The sequence below is a fragment of the Rousettus aegyptiacus genome, unplaced genomic scaffold, assembly GCF_014176215.1.
Source record: "Rousettus aegyptiacus isolate mRouAeg1 unplaced genomic scaffold, mRouAeg1.p scaffold_m13_p_14, whole genome shotgun sequence".
NCBI lineage: Eukaryota > Metazoa > Chordata > Mammalia > Chiroptera > Pteropodidae > Rousettus > Rousettus aegyptiacus.
Genome location: NW_023416289.1, coordinates 35,776,087 through 35,796,084, shown reverse-complemented (window position 1 = coordinate 35,796,084; position 19,998 = coordinate 35,776,087). Strand labels below are relative to the sequence as shown.

The 19,998-nt window shown below is 39.4% G+C and overlaps 1 protein-coding gene across 9 annotated transcripts; it reads right to left on the bottom strand.

The window, feature by feature from the left end:
- Positions 1–5,384: 5,384 nt before the first annotated feature.
- Positions 5,385–19,738, bottom strand: LOC107503051 (V-set and transmembrane domain-containing protein 1). Of its 9 annotated transcripts, none has more exons than XM_016130895.2 (10): positions 18,999–19,738; positions 17,787–17,822; positions 17,368–17,652; positions 13,974–14,012; positions 9,444–9,457; positions 9,326–9,353; positions 9,069–9,166; positions 8,930–8,961; positions 7,965–8,022; positions 5,385–6,950 (listed from the first exon to the last, which is right to left on the bottom strand). In XM_016130895.2, exons 1-10 carry the CDS (start codon positions 19,030–19,032, stop codon positions 6,879–6,881), a joined length of 696 nt encoding a protein of 231 aa, XP_015986381.1. In that variant the 5' UTR covers positions 19,033–19,738; the 3' UTR covers positions 5,385–6,878. The 9 variants fall into 9 exon arrangements, with proteins under 9 accessions (XP_015986381.1, XP_015986385.1, XP_015986387.1 ...); XM_016130899.2 differs by having other exon boundaries at positions 9,069–9,106; positions 18,999–19,737; XM_016130896.2 differs by having other exon boundaries at positions 6,871–6,950; positions 9,444–9,536; positions 18,999–19,735.
- Between the last annotated feature and the right edge of the window lie 260 nt (positions 19,739–19,998).

Here is a 19,998-nt window from a genome sequence, read left to right as displayed (position 1 = left end):
TCTCATTTTGTAAAAACCTGGGTTAAGAAAACTAGTATCTTGGAAGCTGCTGGTCTGTCCCTTGCTGATAATCCCAACTCTCATAGATAACCGACCACAACCCTAACTTTGAACAAATCTTTCTCTTGCTCTTCTTTATATTTTTACAAACTATAATTTTATTCTTTTTTAAAAGTATTGTTTCGTTTTGCTTATTTTTGAATGTTATGTAAATGAAACCTACTGTGTGTTTTTCTGTGTAATGTGTGTCTTTTTTCTAAAGTCTAAAGAAGATTGAAACTCATGGCCAGAGGGTTGGATAAGACCCACAGACATGTAATGTAAAATTAATCATTTTTATGTGAACAATTCAGTGGCATTGAAGACACTTAGTGACATTCCAATGTTATGCAACCATCATCTCCACCTAGTTCTGATACATTTTCATCACCCCCAAAGGAAACCTGGTACCCATGGAACCATTACTCCCTATTTTCCCCTCCTCCCAACTCCTGACAGCCACTCATCCATTTTCAGTCCCTATGGATTTCTCTGCTCTGGGTGTTTCATATAATTAAAAGTAGGTGTTCCGACAAGTATTTGTGCATGCATGTTCCAGACAGCACTATTCACAATAGCCCAAACACGGAGCAGCCCAAATGTCCATCATTGGACGAATGGATAAACCGAATGGGCTGTGTCCATACAATGGAATGTTATTGGCTCACAGAAAGGAATGAGGTACATGCTTCAACGTGGTTGAACCTCAAAAACAAATTTGTTTTTGAGTCAGCATCCCGTCTTTAAACATCAGAAAATTTTACATCCAAAGCCGGATTTCCATGTTCTGTTGAAAACCTGCAACTGGCAGCATGGTAGCCATAATTAATGAGCTGCATTGAGGAGGGGCTGTTCATGGCCTGCTGTGAGTCTCATCCTCTCTCCAAGGAAGGAGCTGGTGAGGATGAAGAGTTCTCACTTCAAACTTCTAGAGTGGGAAAGCGTCAAATGGACCGCTTCTTTCCACGAGCGCCACCTGGAGGTGGCAGGTGGACCATGCAGAGAGAAGCTGGAACTGAGCTGATGGACACCCCACCACCCCAAAGGTTGAGGGTAACTAATTGGAGGAAATGATGCATTTACAGGCATCGAGAACTAATTGCAGGTGAGGACTGCTTCCTGAAGAGAGAGCGGAAGGGGGAGTACAAATAAAAAGCTGGCTATGCCCATTGCAGCTGCAGGCAACCTGTCCAAATCATTTCAATTACTGGACTGACGCTACCTTTTTCCCTTGCCATGTGACTAAAGAAAAAAAAAAGAGCAACAGTGACTGTCAGTCTTTATACCAAGGTGACTGTAAATGTCATGAGACTTGCCGTGGGTGTTCCCCAAGGGCACAGGTAAAGAATTAGACCTAGGAGGTGGGTATGATAGGGGGATGGGGGAAAAGGAAGAAGTCATTTTCTAATTCACTGTAATTATCCTGCCTACATCTGTCTCTACAGCACATATGCTTACAACTATGGTGACCAACTCATCACAATTTGCCCGAGACGGACTCAGTTTTAGCCCTGAAATTCCCATGTCCTGGGAAATTCCTCGTTCCCACATCCTGGAAATCCCCCGGTTCTGGGAAAACTGGTCGCTGTTGGTCATACAGCTCACAACAACCCTATGAGATACTGGTGTCTGTGATGAGGTCATGGAGTTCCAGAGATTTTAAGAAATCTTCCCAAGTTTACATAAATCTGCCCGAACTTCTTATATCTGACACTGTCTGGGAAAAAAAAAAAAAAAGAATTCTCTTCTTTCAGGGGTTCTTAGCTTCTTGTTGGCATGTCCTCTGTGGGTGACACAAGTTAAGAAGACAAAACTGGACTACACTGGGTACTGCACTTGTGATTTCAGAAAATAAATAGTCAAGAATCCCTTCACTTAAATTGAAGATTTACTATAGTGATTTAAGGAGGATGGATACTAGAACAGATGTCCATTAATAATTTATGTTAGAGTCATCAATTTTAATAACACTTATCAAGACTCTGGTCAAAACAGAATTCCTTCTCAGACTAGCTTAGACTCAAAGGACGTTTTTGTGTTTTGTTTTCTCTTGTTTTGGGCATGCAGGGTTCCAGGAATGATCGAACAAGAGAGCTTCAAGGAGAGAAGGGAGGCTGAGTTTTGGAAGCAATTGAGACAGCAAAAGCTGAAGGCACTGTCGCTCCATCTCCTGTCCTGGGTGCTCTCTAAGTCATTTTCATGTTTCTCAAGAAAGACCAGCTTCCTCCACAGGGTGAGACAGACAGATGGTAGCCAAGGGAGCCCAAGTTTTAGAGAGAATGACTTCTCTGGCAAATGGAACAGAGAAATACTCCATCCACCACACACCTTGTTACTCCTCTGTGTGACCTTGTTATCCTGACACTGGTGAGGAGGGGGGACAAGTCGATGCTACCTCAGATGTGCCCTTGCTGGAACTTCTGGTTAAAGTGAGATACCAACACTGCCAGCTTCATGGGTGTACCCAGTGCAACCAGGACCTGGCATTCAGAAGGAGACCCTGTGTTCAGGGTTTAATGTCCAGTGGTCACCATCTTGAAGTTCTTCTTTTATCTTTGCATCTATGTTTTGCTAATGAATTCCAATGGGACAATGAAGCATATGCCAGTGCTTGGAGCTGGGTTTATACATGGCCTTGTCTCCTGTTCCCTTCCTGCTTCCCTGGATTAATCTTTTCCAGCCACTAAAACAAACTACCACAGGCTGGGAGGCTTAAACAGCAGAATTTTACTTTCTCACAGTTCTGGAGGCTGGAATTCTGAGATCAAGGTATTGGTAGGATTGGTTTCTTCTGTTCCATGCCTCTCTCCTGGCTCAGAGAGGTGTGAAAATAGAAATAAAGGAGGTGGGAGAATGAGGACTTGGCATGGGCCCCAGACTCAAGAGGACTCTTTGCGATTGACCCTATTTCCCCCTTCTCAACCTGGAGTCCTTCACTGAATTTTTAATGAAACACTGCAAAAGCAAAGCCACAAGGTGCTAAGCTTCATACCAAATAGGCCCCATCCAAGCTGCAGAACCAGCTGGGTCTCTTCCCAAAGGCACATTGTTGCCCACTCCCCTTCGCAAAACCACACCCACAATTGGAAGGATGGCCCTGGAAGCTTAGCAGGTCAAAGACAAAGATGTTGATGGAAAGGACCCCAGAAATCAGTCCTGCTTGTTTTCTACTTTTACAGATCTAGAAATTGAGAAAAGGGCAAAAAGAGCCTTCCCTTGCACCCTACATGCATATTGCCTGGTTTCATTCAACTCTTACTCTAGCAGTCTGATCAGATTTCAAAACACACCGTTCCAGGACAGGGGTAGGCCAACTATGGACCACCACTTGTGTTTGTAAATAAAGTTTTATTATAACACAGCCGCACTTACTTGTCCACAGCTGCCACAGTAGAGTTGAGTAGTCTCAGCAGAGATCCGATGACTGACAGAAGCTGAAAATATTATTTTCTGCTTCTTTTCAGGAAAAGTTTGCCAACCTCTGGTTTAGGCATCAGCAGGAGCCTGGGTTTTAAGTTGGTTCTGCCACTGTTATTGGTGAGGCTTTGGGAAACTATTCCCTTTTGATTCTAACCATCAGATTTCCCTTCTGCTTTTTCTCTGGGCATTTTATCTATCATGCATTGACAGTTTTCTATGTGGAAAACCTCTTCTGTTATTACTCCTGATAAGGTGGGCATGCTTTAGCCAAAGGTAAGACTGGAAGTTTTCTTTGCATATTAGTTGTAGTAATTGTATGAGTAGACACTTTGCCTCCTTAACTATTTGGTTGTCCTGGGGTGCAGGTTATAAATGAAGGGCAGGGTAAATGCTAGATTTTTTTGTTCTGTATTTAAAACTTTTGTGAGTTGGCTTTCTAGCATCTTCCAAAGGTAGCTGATATTATCTTTTTCCAAGTTGATCTAGCCAATAAAAAGCCCTCCTTGCCTTTTTGGCTAAAAGTCTGCAAGGCTGTAAGCCTGGAATTGTCACCATCATCTCCAAGCTCATAGGCGCAGCTGCTTTAAATAATAATGATAGCACAGAAATAGAAATAGAGAAGGAAAGTCTAAAGAACATTCGAGTACATGGAGGCAGTTGTCTGAGGCTATCTTTAGCTTAGTCTTTTGTTTAGTTTCATTACATGATTAAATTCTTTTTAAGTTAGATTTTTTCCTTTTGTCATTTCCATTCAAATGTCTGACCTAATCTACTAATGGAAGGTGGTATAGAAGAAATTGAAATGACTTTATTTTATTAACTTGAAGACACAATTTGAATGAAAAAGCACAGGCCTTTCAATAAAAAGCACTGGGACAATTGAGGTTCCAAATGGAAAAGTTAGATCTATATACCTCACACCTTAGACAAGAATTAATTTCAGATGGATTAAATATGAAAAATAAAATTTTTTAAATTTAAAATTTAGAAGAATGTATAGGAGAGTATATTTCTCATGTAAAGGTAGCCATGACACAAAGAATGGCCTCCAAATATAAATGAAAAGGTTAGTTACTCTGAGTAGCCAACATTAAAATGTATAAAAGAAATGAAAATACAAGATATTTGCAACAGACAGCTTACACAAGAAAGGTATGCCTACTGTGTAAATACACCCTTCAGATCACTAAGGAAAAGACCAGCAATTCAACAGAAAAAGGAACAACCGAGAGAAACCATCAATTCACAGAAGAGGAACCCTGAGTGGTCAATAAACCTCACCCATAATCAGGAAAATGCAAATTAAAGCAACAGTGAGATATCTTTACATAGGCATCTTAGAATGGGTTATGAATTCACATATTTTAATCAGCAAAAATGATACAATTAAACATTTATGAATTGGCAAGGATGTGGAGGACTCAAAATGTATATATATATCTTGGTAGAAATATAATAAGCGAAATCACCTTAGTTATCATTTTACATCTCCTGTTGGGATGAAAGGCTCGGATATTATAGAAAACAGATTTTACTTCTAAATATCTACCCAAGAGATTACACATGTGAACGCAAAGGCAGGGTCAAGGGTGTTTATTGCAGCACTGGGATCAACCCAAATATCTAGCAACTGAGGAAAGAATAAAAAGAAATTGTGGTTTGTGCGTACTACCGAATTCTTTTTAAAAATTTGTTTTATTGAGATATAATTCACATGCCATAAAATCTACGTTTCCAAAGTGCACAATTCAGTGGTTTTTTTAAGTATTTTCACAAGGTTGTGGAACCCTTACCACTATGTAATTCCACACATTTTAATCATCTTAAAAAGAAACACTGTACCCCTTTGTGGTCTCTCCCCACCCTCCACCCAGTCCCTGGAGACCACTAATCTGCTTTCTGTCTCTAAAGATTTGTCCGCTCTAGATATTTCATATAAATGGAATTCTACAATATGTAGCTTTTTTATGTCTAGCTTCTTTCACTTATAATAATACTGTTTTCAAGATCGCCTATATTGTGGTGTGTAACAGTGCCTCATGCATGGCAGGATTAACTATTAAATTCTGTACAGTAAGCAATGAGCTAGACCCACAAAAATCACCTGGATGAATTTCGAAAGCATAATGTCGAGGGCAATAAAAACAGTCACACAATTGTAATATACAATATGATTCCATATATGAATTTATAAAGAACATATAGAATAGTGCCACATATTGATTAGTAATAGATGCCTGTGTAGTAAAAGTATGGAAAAAAATGTATAGGAATAATATACAGAACCTTGGTTAGTGTTTACCTCTGAGGAGGAGAGGGAGGAAAGAGTGGGAGTGGCAGAGAGAAAAACATAGCAAAATGTTTGTGTCTAGAAAATAAGGCCAGCGCACATATTTCTGTTTATGTTATTTGGTATTTTTATTTATGATCGAATTATTTCATAATTAAAAATTTGAAAAGAGAAAAGCTATCCAACATATGCTTATATGTTAGGAATGTTTATACATACATTCCAAATCTTTACATTTTCATTCATTCATATATTAAAAATGACTTTCAAATATGATCGAGTGATGAAACTTTGGGAGCAAAGCTCTTTTATTTATGTCATTAGGTGCCACTGTCACTCAAAAAAGTTCACACTCAGAAAAATTCTTATGATGGAATAGTCACATAAATTAAGTTTTGGGTATCAGATGACAAAATCCAACTGTATTCTCCAAGTCTAACTTAATTGTGTCCGTGGATTTTAATACTAGTAAAGAAATAATATAAACAGGAATGTGATGGTACAAAGAAAAGTCCTACATACATGGAAGAGAGGAAAATGATCTTGACCTGAGAGTACATGGCTGCCCAGCAAGGCATGAAAGAATCATGAACCAAATATATATTTAGCTACTTACTGGGGTACATGCTACACAGGGTGTTTTTGCTTGCTGAGAATTGAGTGTCTACCTTCGTGGCTTATATTTTGTAATCTTTTTCAAAACCCCCGTGTCAATGGAATGCCTCACCGGACAGCAACCACACAAGTTTCTCTGGGGAAACCACTCCCTATTTATGTGGTGCCTTCCAGAACTTCCTAAGTGAATATTACCAGTACCACCATCTCCTGTATATATAGTCTGTATTCTTACTTAGCCTATGTATTAGGTCATTCCATACTAAAGTCACACTCCATATTTTGGGAAAATCCATCCACTAATTTTTGAGAGGAGTGAAAGCAAGAGGGGAGAAACCTAATTTTATTTTTATGGATCGTGCACCAAGGACACAGGTGACCTGGACTTCTGTACATCTGGTCATCTCAGCCATCTTAATCCATACTCTGCTTCCCAGGGAAAGACGCCCTTCCTCCCGTGGCTTCTGCTGTCCTACACCTTCAACGTTGCACAGTCACAGATCCCAATGGCTCCTCAGTGGGGACAGAAGTTGCTGTCAATGGTGCCTTGATGATCAGCATAGGTCACTTCCTGGGGGTCTTCAGTCTTTGGGGAAAAGAGATGAGTACACATGGGCATTTAAAGCTGAGTTGTCTCATTTGGTGGCCATGGGCCACATACAGCTATTTAAATGAATTAAAATTAAATTAAAAATTAAGGTCACACCAGATGTATTTCAAATGCGCAATAGCCATATGTGGTTGGTGGTTGCGGTATTGGACAACGCAGCTATAGGACGTTAATATTGCTCCCTAAAGTTCCATGGGACCATGCCATTGCTTTAAGGAGACACAATATCATTTTATTATTAATAAAACAATACTGACAACCAGTATTAACTGGCACTAATAAAAATCACTGCAAATGTATGCTTTTGAGAATAAGAACTACCATCCTGTAAGAATACCTACTGGTAATGTAATATTGTATTGTTGTTTTAAACAACTTTATTCAGACATAATTTATAAATAATCTATAATTTACCTATTAAATTCCCATAAAATCCTCCTATTCTAAATATACAATTTGATGACTTTTAGTAAATTTATAGAATGATACAGCCATCACCATAATACAGTTTTAGAGGATCCATTACTCCCCAAAATTCCCTCGTGCCTGTCCACCCTACCCCCACCCCAGCCATAGGCAACTACTGATTTGCCTTTTCTTGAGCTTTTATGTAAATGGAACAATAATACATATAGTTTTTTGTATCTGGCATTTTTTGCTTGGCAAAATATATTTGGAGTGCATCCATTTATCTCATGTATCAGTGTTTCTTCCTTTTTATAGTTGAATAGTATTCCACTATATAGAGATACCAAATCATAATATTGTTATTATATTATTTTTTAGCTATCTAATATTTTTGCTATATAAAATTATTATAGTTTGCTAATTGATGCCATGAACTCAGCATTTGAAATAGACCAGATTTGTTCGTTGATGTTGCATTTGTGAACCTATAGACTATGCTTTTTCATAACTTAAAAATACCTACCTAAATGAATGCAATGTGCATAAATGTTTTTTAAATGCAAAGGGAACTATTGTATGCACCTTTTGGTAATCCTTTATTTGCTTTGACTTAAACAATGAGTCAATGAACCTCTGTGTCCTGCGGAAAAAATGTATAAATGTTAACTGATACTGCTCTTAGATGAAATGCTAATTAATGTTAAATCAAAGAGGCTGTATTTTAAATAGTAAAAAAAAAATCGATTGATGTAAATTGATTAACATTTGTTAATTGATGCTTTTATGCTGTCCATCTGACATTCAATTTGCTGGAAATGCCAGTAAACCTTTTATGACATTGCAAGATTTATACAAGCCTTTAAAATGGGGTTTTTGATTCCCATTAGATCTGATAGGAAATTAAGGGTCGAAACCACCGAGATTTTGTAATTTGTCTCAGACCATAGTGGCTATAAGTAGCAGACAATGGGAGCTGGGATTCAGCTACTTGGTAATTCCAAACACATGGCATTTGTTTTATCTCCCTTTTTTTTTTTTTTGAGATATAATTGATATATAAAATTGTGTAAGTTTAAGGTATACAAAGGGTTGATTTGGTAAATTTATATATTCCAATTTAGTTACAACCTTGACCTTAGCAGACACATTCATACTGGCACACAATTATCTTTTGCGTGTTTGTGTGTGTGTAGTAATAACAATTAATATTTAGCCTCTTAGCAACTTTCAAGTTTATGATTCAGTGTTGTGGGCTGTATCATTATGCTGTGTGCCAGATCTCCAGGATTTATTTACAAGCTATAAGTTTGTACCTTAAACAGCACCTCCCCAATTCACCTGACCCCCAGCTCCTGGTAACCACTGTTCTACTCTCTGTCTTTAGTAGTTCAGTCAAAGAACATTTTAAACATGGAATTAATTGGCTTCCTAATTATATGCATTGGGAGCGTCCATGTAAACAGAGTATGGTAGAAACCAGGAAGCAGACAGGACTAGCCTGGGTGGTGAGCGAGCCCTTGGGGGGGATTCTGAAGAGGAAAACTCACCGAAAGCGATACACTTTCCGGGTTGGACAAATCTGCAATGTGAGTGAGAGGGAAAAAAATTCAATTCCCAGATGGCAGGAGTTGAGCTGGTGACTTTCTATACTGTGTTTCTCTCCTAGGTCCTTCCCTTATTGCTTACCTGAAGCCTCCTGCTTGGGAAATCTGGAATGCCTGGTTCTGAGAGAGAAACGCACATTAAAGCCTGGGATCTGATGATTTGGAGGGACGATAAGGGTTTTGGAGAGGAGAGGAGAAAGGTCACAGTGTAGGCTGGGAGACAGGGGTTGTCACAGGGAAGAGGGTGGGGCTGGGCACGAGGGTGGGTCTGTGCAAATGGGATCTCTGGAGGATGGAATAAGAGTTAAGCAGGGCACAAGACTGGCCAAGTAGATCTACCTCTTGGTGGATTCTTCATGTGATGAACCTGTAAGAGAATATACGGGGGGATTTATCTAATGAACCTTCTCTTTACTTCCCTTCCCAGCGTTTTTAACCAGTGCTTCTCTGAACTCACCATGCTGAGTGCATCTGTAGATAAGGAAGATAGAAGGGAAGAGGAGAAAGATGATGAGGCAGCTGAAGGTGGTGACAAAGATGATTCTGGTGTCTGGAGGGAGAGGAGCAGGACAGAGAAACGGTTTGACTCCTGAAACACACTATCGAAGTTTACCAGAACAGCTGCCTTATCTTACTCAGCATAATACCCTCTAGGTCCATCCATGTTGTCCCATTGTATATATGTACCACCTCTTCTTTATCTGATCATTCATTGGTAGACGCTTAAGTGGCTTCCATGTCTTAGCTACTGTAAATAATGCCACAGTGAATATAGGGGCGCATATATCTTTTTGAGTTAGTGTTTTTAATTTATTTTTAATTTATTTGGATAAATACTCAGAAGTAGAATTGCTGGGTCATACAGAAAAAGGCAAATATCATATGATTTAACTTACATGTGGAATCTAAAAGAAAAAAAAACAGAAACAAACTCATAGATACAGAGATGGGAGGGGAGTTGGGAGGTTGGATGAAAAAAGTAAAGGGACTAAGAAGTACAAATTGATATTTACAAAATAGTCACTGGATGTAAAGTACAGCACAGGGAATAAGGTCGATAATATTATAATGACTCTGTATGATGTCAGATGGGTACTAGATTAGTCAGGGGTGACCACTTTGTAAGGTATATAAATGTTTAATCACTATGCTGTATACCCGAAACTAATATAATATTGCATGTCAACTGTAATTGGAAAATAAATTTTAAAAACATGGAGCTGACTCTTCAGAGCAAGAATGTCCCATTGCTTTGGTCATTTTGCTTAATCTGCCTGAACTTTCATTTCCCCACTCAAAGTGAAGATAACAATTATAGGTACTTTACTGGACATTGGGGAGATTAAGTGGGTCGACATATTTCATTCATATGTAAACCAAACAACAGGAAGTCAGCTGAGTTCCCCAAAAGCAGGAGGGGCTTGGATCCTCATGTGTCTAAGTCTTTAGCTAGTCTGCCACAAGGTCAGGGTCACTCTGGATTGGCCACCAGCTGTCAAAATTCAAAAGACATGATATTCTAAACATGCTTCAGAGAACTGGTAATCTAATGAGATAACATATGTATCGAACTAAACTGTAATGCTACAGAGTTGATGACAAGTCCAATGACAGATAAACGGAAGCCCACACTCTCACCCAGTTCCAGAATCATTACATATATATAATAAGCTGGTGAAAAGGTACAAATTTTCAGTTATACACACACACACACATATATATACATGTATGTATATGTTTATGTATATGTATACACACACACTAAATGTTGTTCAGCTGTGAGAAAGAGGGACATCCTGCCATTTGCAACATGGACCTGGAGGGCATTAAGCTAAGTGAGATAAGCTAGACAGAGACAAATAATTCATGGTATCACTTATGTGTGAATATAACTAATAATAATTCATAGAAACAGAGTATAATGGTGGTTGCTGGGAGGTGGAGGGGGATAGCAAGAAGCTGGTAAAAAGGTACAAAATTTCAGTTATAAAATGTTAAAAGGTCTGAAGATCTAATGTATAACACAGTGACTATAGTTGATAATACTGCATTGTCTATTTAAAATTTGCCAGGAGAGTAGATCTTAAGCGTTCTTACAAGAAAAAAAAAAAAAAAAAAAAAAACGGTGAATATGGGAGGGAAGTTGGGAGATGTATTCATTAACTCAATGGGGGATCCTTTCACAATGTATACATATCAGATCAACACATTATATACTTTGCGTTACTTATCAGTTATACCTTCAATGAGGCTGGGAAAAACAGGAGCGAAGAAAAGGAAATAAGAACACCTAACTTGAAGAGACGGGTAATGATGAAAAGCACAGGGTTGACAGCACCTAGTCTAGAATCTGACTCACTGTATGGTATATGAGATTGCAGTGACAATGATGGTTTCCTCACCCAAATCCCACCCATGCCCATCTCCCTCTATAGCAAATACTGTCATTGCTCCTGCACCATGTTCCCCAGACCCCTTTACCAACTTTATGCACTCTTGATCATGGTTTCTTTCCCTTTCCTAGTGAATATTTGCATCTGGAAGGATCCCAAATGCCTTGAAGTTTATATGCCTCAGGGTCACCCCTTTACTAATGACTGCTCTTTGTGGGAGCATGAATGACTTGGCTCCCCAGCCTCCTATACTCGTGACCTCTCTGTGTCCTGCACTTCCCTGCAGGATTGAGCAAAAGATACCAGCTGAAGGACTGGACTACCCCAATGTTGTCTGGTCTTTTTTCCTCAAAATCCTTCTTCCCCACTCTCTGACAGTGTCACTTTGCACTAATACTTATCTAAGAGTCTGCTTTCGGTGGTGCCAAATCAAAGAGACTCTCAAAAGCAAGAATTCTATCAGAGCAACTCCATCGATGTATGAAAACAAGGCAGGAACAGCTGTTTCTGGACTATCAGGGTCCCTCAGTGGAAGTGGACAAACATCAGCCCTGCCTTAACCCTTCAGCTCCTCCCTTGTCCAGGCTACAGGTTTTCTCACATAGCAATTCACTAGAAATGAGAAGTAAATTATTGCAAAATTGTCCTCTTCCTATGGCCCCACAACCCATTGAACTGAGTTCATCCTGAGATATCCACGTCTCTATTTACAAATTTCACATCTCCATTTACAAATTTCCAAAATAAATTACAAAGCATCTGTGAAATTGATCTGAGGGAATTGACTGAGCAATGGCATTCAGCTTGACCCCAGAGAGAAAGCCTGGCCCCAAAGAGAAAGCCTGGCCTTGTGTCAAAGTTAGGTGATGAAATTCATTATCAGTCTACACAGAATTAGGGCACAGGGTTCCTACTGGCAGCTTTGAGGCACATGTACACAGGCTGGGGACAGCATATCTGTTCTTAAGATTTGTTATTCTGTTTAGAACTGTGGTGGTATAAATGTAAACTCAGAAAGTACATTTTAAGAAATGATATACACCTACCAGGATGGCAATAATAAAAATAGTAATTAACAAGCGTTGGCAAGAATGTGGAGATATTGGGGCCCACATGTTTGACTGGTAGGAAGGTAAAATGTTGCAGTCACATTGGAAAACAGTCTGGTAGTTTCTCAAAAAATTAAACATAGAGTTACCATATGTCCCAGCAATTCTACTCATAGGTAGACGCCCAGTTGAGAGGATATATTTGTATACTCATGTTCATAGAGGCATTAATTGCAATAGCCAGAAGATATCAACACTGCACATCAACCGATCAGTGCAGAAACAAAAGGTGCTCTATACACACAATGGAATAGCATTCGGCCAAGGAACGAAATGAAGTACTGACGCACACTACAACCTGGATGAACCTGGAAAACATTAAGTGAAAGAAGCCAATCTCAAAAGACCACATGCTATGTGAATTCATTTATAGGAAACACCCAGAGGAGACAATACCATACAGTGAGACAGCTGATTAATGTTTGGCAAGGCCTGGTGGGAGAGATGGGATGGAGAATAACTGCTTAGTGGGTGCGAGATTTCACTTGGAGAATTATACAGTGGAGATAATTGCACAGTCTTGCGAATATACTAAATGCGACTGAGTTGTATGCTTTAAAAGGGCGGAGTCCTAGAATGTGAATGATACATCAATAAAAAAGAAAATAAATTATACAAGAACTGAAAATATAAAAGCTTCTCTTCCTCTTCCCTCTCACACACCACTACACTTCCTACTTCATTTCTTGATACTTCCATGCACCTTGACTCTATCAGATTTCAGAGCTCTCCAAGAAAACATTTCCTGGCATGAACTACGTTCACATAGCTGGAGTAACAGCCATGCCCCAAGCCCACTGAAACTGAATAAAAATGTTTCTAACACAAGTACTTATTTTGCAAGGACACTTTTCGAAAAAATGAATTATACCAGCATAGGCTCTCAAAACAACTTTTAACAATCTTGGCTCTTTGGAGTAGACTGCAGACAGGTTATAAGTTGCTAAAAAACAAACAAAAAAAAAAGTTGAGGAGAAGATTAAGCATTTAGATGCCATTAAATTCTGGATGAGCTCCTGTTTCAGTCTAAAGCTGCAAAAAGCCCCAATTTTTATGAACCTGAGGACAGAATCTTAGTCAATTCCTCATGGAAAAGCAGCATTTTTGAGATCTTTAAAATTTTAAAATTTTAGCTTCAAACTTAAAGTTCTTTAATCGTATATATTCCCAAAGTACCTTGACTCCGCAAGTCCCAGTCCTCTTTCGCAGACCAGTCACATAAACTACCCCCCAAACTACACAAAATGCCACCATCGTTTTTCATTATATAAAATGGCAGCCAATGCATCTTATGATGTTTTACTCACCAGATTTTTCAGATGTGGGAGTGCTTAAAGGTCATCTTCTCAAAAAGGGTATTATTTTCTCCAATCATATTAATAAAGTGGGCATTAAGATTCTCCTTGTTCCTTTTAATCAAATGGGGATCCCCTGTCTCATAAGGTGGATAGAATTGGGAAAAACAACTCTTCTTAATTATCTTACCTGTTTTTACTGAGGAAGCTCCGGGTCCATCATGGTCATCTAAAAAACAGTGTGCAAGAGAAGTAATCACAATGATTATATGGGGACCTCAGGGACATAAGTTCTCATGTTTTATTTATGGACTCTTTGGGTAGTGGAGAGAAGAATGTCTTCTCCACATTCTAGGTGCTCACTGGGGCCCCAAACAAGGGCCAGAACATGAGATTACTTCTCTTAATACTCTTGGAGTTTAGTATTGTTTTCATTAACAAAATAGTTATGAATGACACTGCTAATTCCCTGCCTTCCAATCCTATCCCTTCCCAATCTTTCCTATCCCAGGAAATAGCACCATTTTGAAAACATTTTCTCCCATTTGTTAGGTTGCCTTTTCATTTTGTTGATGGTTTATTTTGCTGTGCAGAAGCTTTTTCATTTGATGTATCCCACTTATTTATTTTTGCTTTTGTTTCTTACGCTTTTGGCGTCATATCCTCAAAAAATTGTTGCTAAGACCATTGTCAAGGAGACTTCCCCCTATGTTTTTCTTCTAGAAGTTTTACGGTTTGGAGGGAGGTCTTTAATCCATTTCGGGTTAATTTTTGTGAGTGGTGTTAAGATGAAGTTCCAATTACATTCTTCTGCATGTCATTATCCAGTTTTCCCAACACCATTTACTGAAGAGACTATCCTTTCTCCAATGAGTACTTTTGGCTCCCTTGTCAAATATTGGTTAATCATATATATGAGAGTTTGTTTCTGGGCTCTTGATTCTGTTTTATTGATGTATGTGTCTATTGTGTCTATTAACACAGAACTAAACTGTGTTGATTGTTATAGCTTTGTAATATAGTTTGAAATCAGGAAGTGTGGTACATCTAGTTTGGTTCTTTCTCAGGATTCCTTTGACTATTCAGGGTCTTTTGTCTATTGCATAGAAATGTTAGGATTGTTTGTCCTATATCTGCAAAAAAATGCCATTGGAATTTTGATAGAGATTGCATTGACTCTATAGACAGCTTTAGGGAATATGGACATTTTAACAATACTAATTCTTCTGATCCATGAATATGAGATGTCTTTTCATTTGTTTCTGTTTTCTTCACTATCTTTCATTGGACTCTTGTCATTTTCATTGTCCCTATTTCAGCTCCTTGGTAAAATTTATTTCTAAGTATGTTGTTTTTGATGCTATTGTGAATGGGATTGTTTTCTTTATTTCTTTTTCAGATATTTTGTTGTTAGTGTATAGAAATGGAACTGATTAAAGTATGTTGATTTTATATCCTGCAACTTAACTGAATTTGTTGATTTATTCTAACAGTTTTTTGGTCTTGTCTTCAGGATTTTCTATATATAAGATTATATTATCCTCAAATAAAGACAATTTTCCTTCTTCCTTAGCAATTTATATGCCTTTTATTTCTTTTCTTGCCTGATTGCTCAGGCTGGGACTTCCAATACTCTGTTGAATAGGAGAGGTGAGAGTGGGCACCTGATCTTAGAGGAAAAGATTTCAACCTTTCACCATTGAGTATATTAGCTATAGATTTGTCATAAATTCCCTTTCCTATATTGAGATATATTCCCTCTATACCCACTTTGTTGAGAGTTTTTATCTTGAAAGGATGTTATCTTTTGTCCAGTGCTTTTTCTGCACCTATCGAGATGATTATATGATTTTTATCCTTCATCCTATTAATGGGATGTATCACATTATGTATGTTGAACTATCCTTGTATCTCAGGGAATAATCTCACCTGACCACGGTATGTGATCTTTTTTAATGTGCTGGTTAATTCAGTTTGCTAACATTTCCTTGAGAATTTTTGCTTATGTATTTAGCAGGATATTGGTCTGCAATTTTCTTTTCTTGTAATGTCCTTATCTGGCTTTGGTATTAGAGTAAAATGAGTGTAGGAGAGTTTCCCATCTTTAATTTTTTTGAAGAATTTGAGAAGAATTGGTATTATTTCTTCTGTAAATGTTTGGTAGTGTTCGCCAGCAAAGCCATCTTGTCCTGGACCTTTTTTTTTTTTTTTTTTTTAAGTTGGAAAACTTTTGATTCCTGGACTTTTTTTGTAGTTGTTGTTGGGAGATTTTTAATTACTGACTCAATCTTCTTATCCTGACTGGTCTGTTCAGCTTTTCTATTTCTTTGTGACTCAGCCTCAGTGTGTAGACTTACACAAAGGTTCTCTCATCCTTAGGTGATTTTCCATGTCCACATTCTTCAGGTGCTCTCAGACCACAGCCAAGAGGGGCTAGAACTGGTTAACAGTCTCCAACTGGTTGCACAGCTGGTACCAAGGTTTGTCTGCCTGCTACCTGATGTACAGATAGATAAGACTTCTCCCAGTTCCCTCAGCATGTGATGCTGAACCCCATGGCTCCCCACAGAGGCACTTTTGTTTGTGGATAGATGATGCTGAGTTTTTGTTGTTGAAGGGAAGGGACAGAAATAAGGGATGTCTTATGCTACCATGATGATCAATTAGGTTTTTTTTCTTAGTTTCTTGAGTTATAGTGGTTTGGGGATCCTGTGTTTTCAGCAGAGCAGTAATGATACACTCAATTCCATTGCATGGAATCAAACACTGGCGTGTCATACTGTGGCCTGGAGTCATTTTAGGGTCTACACTGACTGACAAAGAAGGTTTTAGAAGTGATCTTGAAGAGAACAAGGCAATGGAGGTGAAGGGAAGGACCAAGGCTTCCCGTTTTCCACTGCACCTGGAGATGTTCTCACCCTTCTCTCTGTATTAACCATGTCTTTTATTTTCTGCATTTAATGCCTTGACCTTGCTGACCCTGGAGGGATTCTCTTCCCAGGGTTATCTAGTTCCTGGGGATGGGAAACAACTCTCCCTCAAGCTTGCCTTTCAAGTGCAAGCCCACCAATCCAGAATTCACAATCCTGCCACCTCCTTCACTGGGCTCACACTTAGGGCCTCATTATCCCAGACAATGAATGGCAGCCTCTATACCCCAACCCTGAGCCTGTTGTTTCCCACAGAAACCACAATAAAGGCTCTTTCCCACAGTCCTCGCCCTCCTTCTGCCTTCGGACTGACCCTGGTCTTCCTCATGTAGCACTGCATGGCATGGCATGTCCCCAGACTGTACCACATTATCTCTCCCATGACAATCAGATCTTGATCCCTCAGCCTTAACTGCATCTCAAATTTTCTATCAATACCTCTGTTCTAAAACACTATCTCACATCCACATCATTGAGACCCACTCAGAATCCCTGGTGAGAGTTTTGTCCCCAGACTCAGTTCCCATTTCCCCATTTCCCTACAGTCAAGGTATTACATCTGTATTTTTGTTTCCTGGATTTCTTCCTCCCCTGCCAGATCACAGGACAAGGAAAAGGTGCCTCAAGGAGCAAACCTGAGACTGCTCTTCTCACCTGTGACCACTAGCTGCAGGTATTCACTCTTCTCTGACCACTCGTGAGAGCCTATTGTCTTGTAGACACAAAAGTACATTCCAGCATCCTTAGGCTCCAGGTCTGCGAGGAAAAATTCAGCATCGTGTCCTGCTGAACTCCGTTCCTCCTTGTATCCAGAGTCCTGCATCTTCCCTAGCATGAATGTCACATTCTGGAGCTGACATTGGCACTTCAGGGTGACGTTACTACCACGTTCAACCATAAATCCAGGCAGGGCGTTGAGAGAGGGTTTGGGAAGTTTCTCTGGAAATAATTCAGAGTTAGTTTGACTCTTCATCTTGATAATCATGAGCATTCTCTTAGAATTCCAAAGATTAAAGGGGAAAAGTCATGAAACGTGGGATGTAGGAACAAAGTGTACATGGGAGACAACTCACCATTCTTTTGCTCATATTGGTAGCCCAGACAAAGCCCTGGAAGAGAAACTCTCATAAGAGATGAAGGATATGCTTGTCTTTAAGTACAAAGCAGACAGAGAATGCACAACTAATTTGTTAAAGATCTGCCCTATTCCTCACAGATACTTCCCTGGCTTTACTTTTACCTTTTACTTCCATCCCATTGTTTGTCCTTCTGAAGTTATGATTGTGTAGAACTTTCCAGCAGACTTTTCTGATTTATCACATTGGGAACTGTAACAAAGCTTTCATGATTACTCTTTCTTTTGCTATCTAGAAATCCTTGAACATTTACCTATATTTTTCCCTCATGTTTTCTGGGATGGCAATGTTTATCCTTACCACTTAATATAATGACTATGTGTGCAGTGGGGGAATAGAGTTTCCTCCCTCATTCAAAGGGGAGAGGGTTTGTGGTACAGGGAATGAATATGGGGAGGATGAGGCCAGTCTCTGACTGCCCAGCATATTCTTCCCTGCAGCTGGAAGTCTGGGGTACAGCGACAGCAGCCACCTCTAAAGTTCAAATGTGTTTAAGAGGAGCATTACACCAAAGAGAAGGGCTGTACCCAGAAGGAGAAGGAAGGAACTGGGGTACATGATAAGTCCTAATGTTCCCTCTACACCCCAGCTCATGAAAGAGGACATGGAGCTTCATGGGGTGGAGCTCCTGGTTCAAAGTCAAGAGCTTCTATGAGACCAACCCAAGATTATAATCCAGGCCATCCTCTTTGTAGGCTGAGGTCTGTTCGATTATATTATGTTCAAGCTGAGCATGATTAAAATCAGACTGAGGATTGAGTGAATCAGGAAATTTTCTTATCCATCATCTCCAGGCATTGTTCTCTGTATTCCTGGTTAGTACCCAAACCCACAGTGTTTCACACCCTGTAGATGCTGCCCAAGGGAACATTCAGGGTGAGACTGGTGTTTAGAAGAGACAGATAGAGATCCCATCTGAGCTCTGCATTTCTTGGCTGAGTAAACAAGTGTTACTTACTACACATCTCTGAACCTTGGGTTCCTCATCTCCTTTGTGCAAGCATGGATATATTACAGCCTATGAAACTGTGAGAGCTGGCATATATTCAATATGCAGAAGTCATCATTTCTGCTCTTGTCCCATTTCCCATACTAACCCCCACTCTGCCATGAATTTCTCATCCATCCTTCCCGGTCCTGGAGACTCACCAAGGCAAAACAGAGACAGGAATCCTGTGATCATAGCGTCCCTTCCACCTGGACCAATATTCTGTCTTCAGCTTTACAGTTCAAAGGAAGAAGGGGGATCAGGGTGATACTAGCTCTCCAATTGGCCTCTCTGTCCCCAGGATGTATGGGGAGATGTTTGGCCCTGACACTCTGGGGTTCCGCAACAGTTTCCTTCTTGCAACCAACTCAGGAAACCAGAAGCCATCAATGACAACATCTTTCCCAAAAATGGGCATGTGTGGCTATAGCTCCACCCACCCTAAGATCTATCTTATTTCATCTGAAGTCCTGTCCAAGACATTTTCTTTAGAAAAACATTTTTTTGGAAATAGTTTTAGAATCACAAAAAAATAGTATAAAGAGTTCCCACATGTACCCATCAGCCAGCTTCCCCCAGTGGTAATATAAATATAGTACATTATCAAAATCAGAAAATTGGTATTAGTGTAAAACGATGGATGGGCAAGCACATAGTGATATCTAAAATCCTGGGATCTCTGTAAAAGCTGGACACTCACTGCCCCTGAGAGCAGGTAGGCCAACAAGAAAACAGAAGTGAATGTGTCTGCTTCGAAGCTGAGTAAACTTGGCCCCTAGTAAACTGTGACAAATGGGTCACACGATGGTCAAATTTTTAACTTGCTTTCCTTCGCAGAAGAGAAAATAATCAAGGGACATTAGAAAGTTTCATTCAATTATTTCTTTAAATAGGAAGAACATAATCCCATTTTCTAAGGGGCTAAGGAGGAAACATTGATGAATTAAGGGATTTCTTCCTCCCTAGAAGTACATTCATTCATCTTTCATGCCTTGCTTTCTAAGTGTTAACCTAAAAATAAAAGGCCTTTCAAAGTGAGAGGCAACAAGCATTTATTTGAGATCAATGAGAATAGCTATTTGGAATGCACTGATTAGGAGAAGCCCAAATTGTGTTCCAATTAGGAGACAAAGGCAATGGGTATTTATGAAAAAGAGTTAA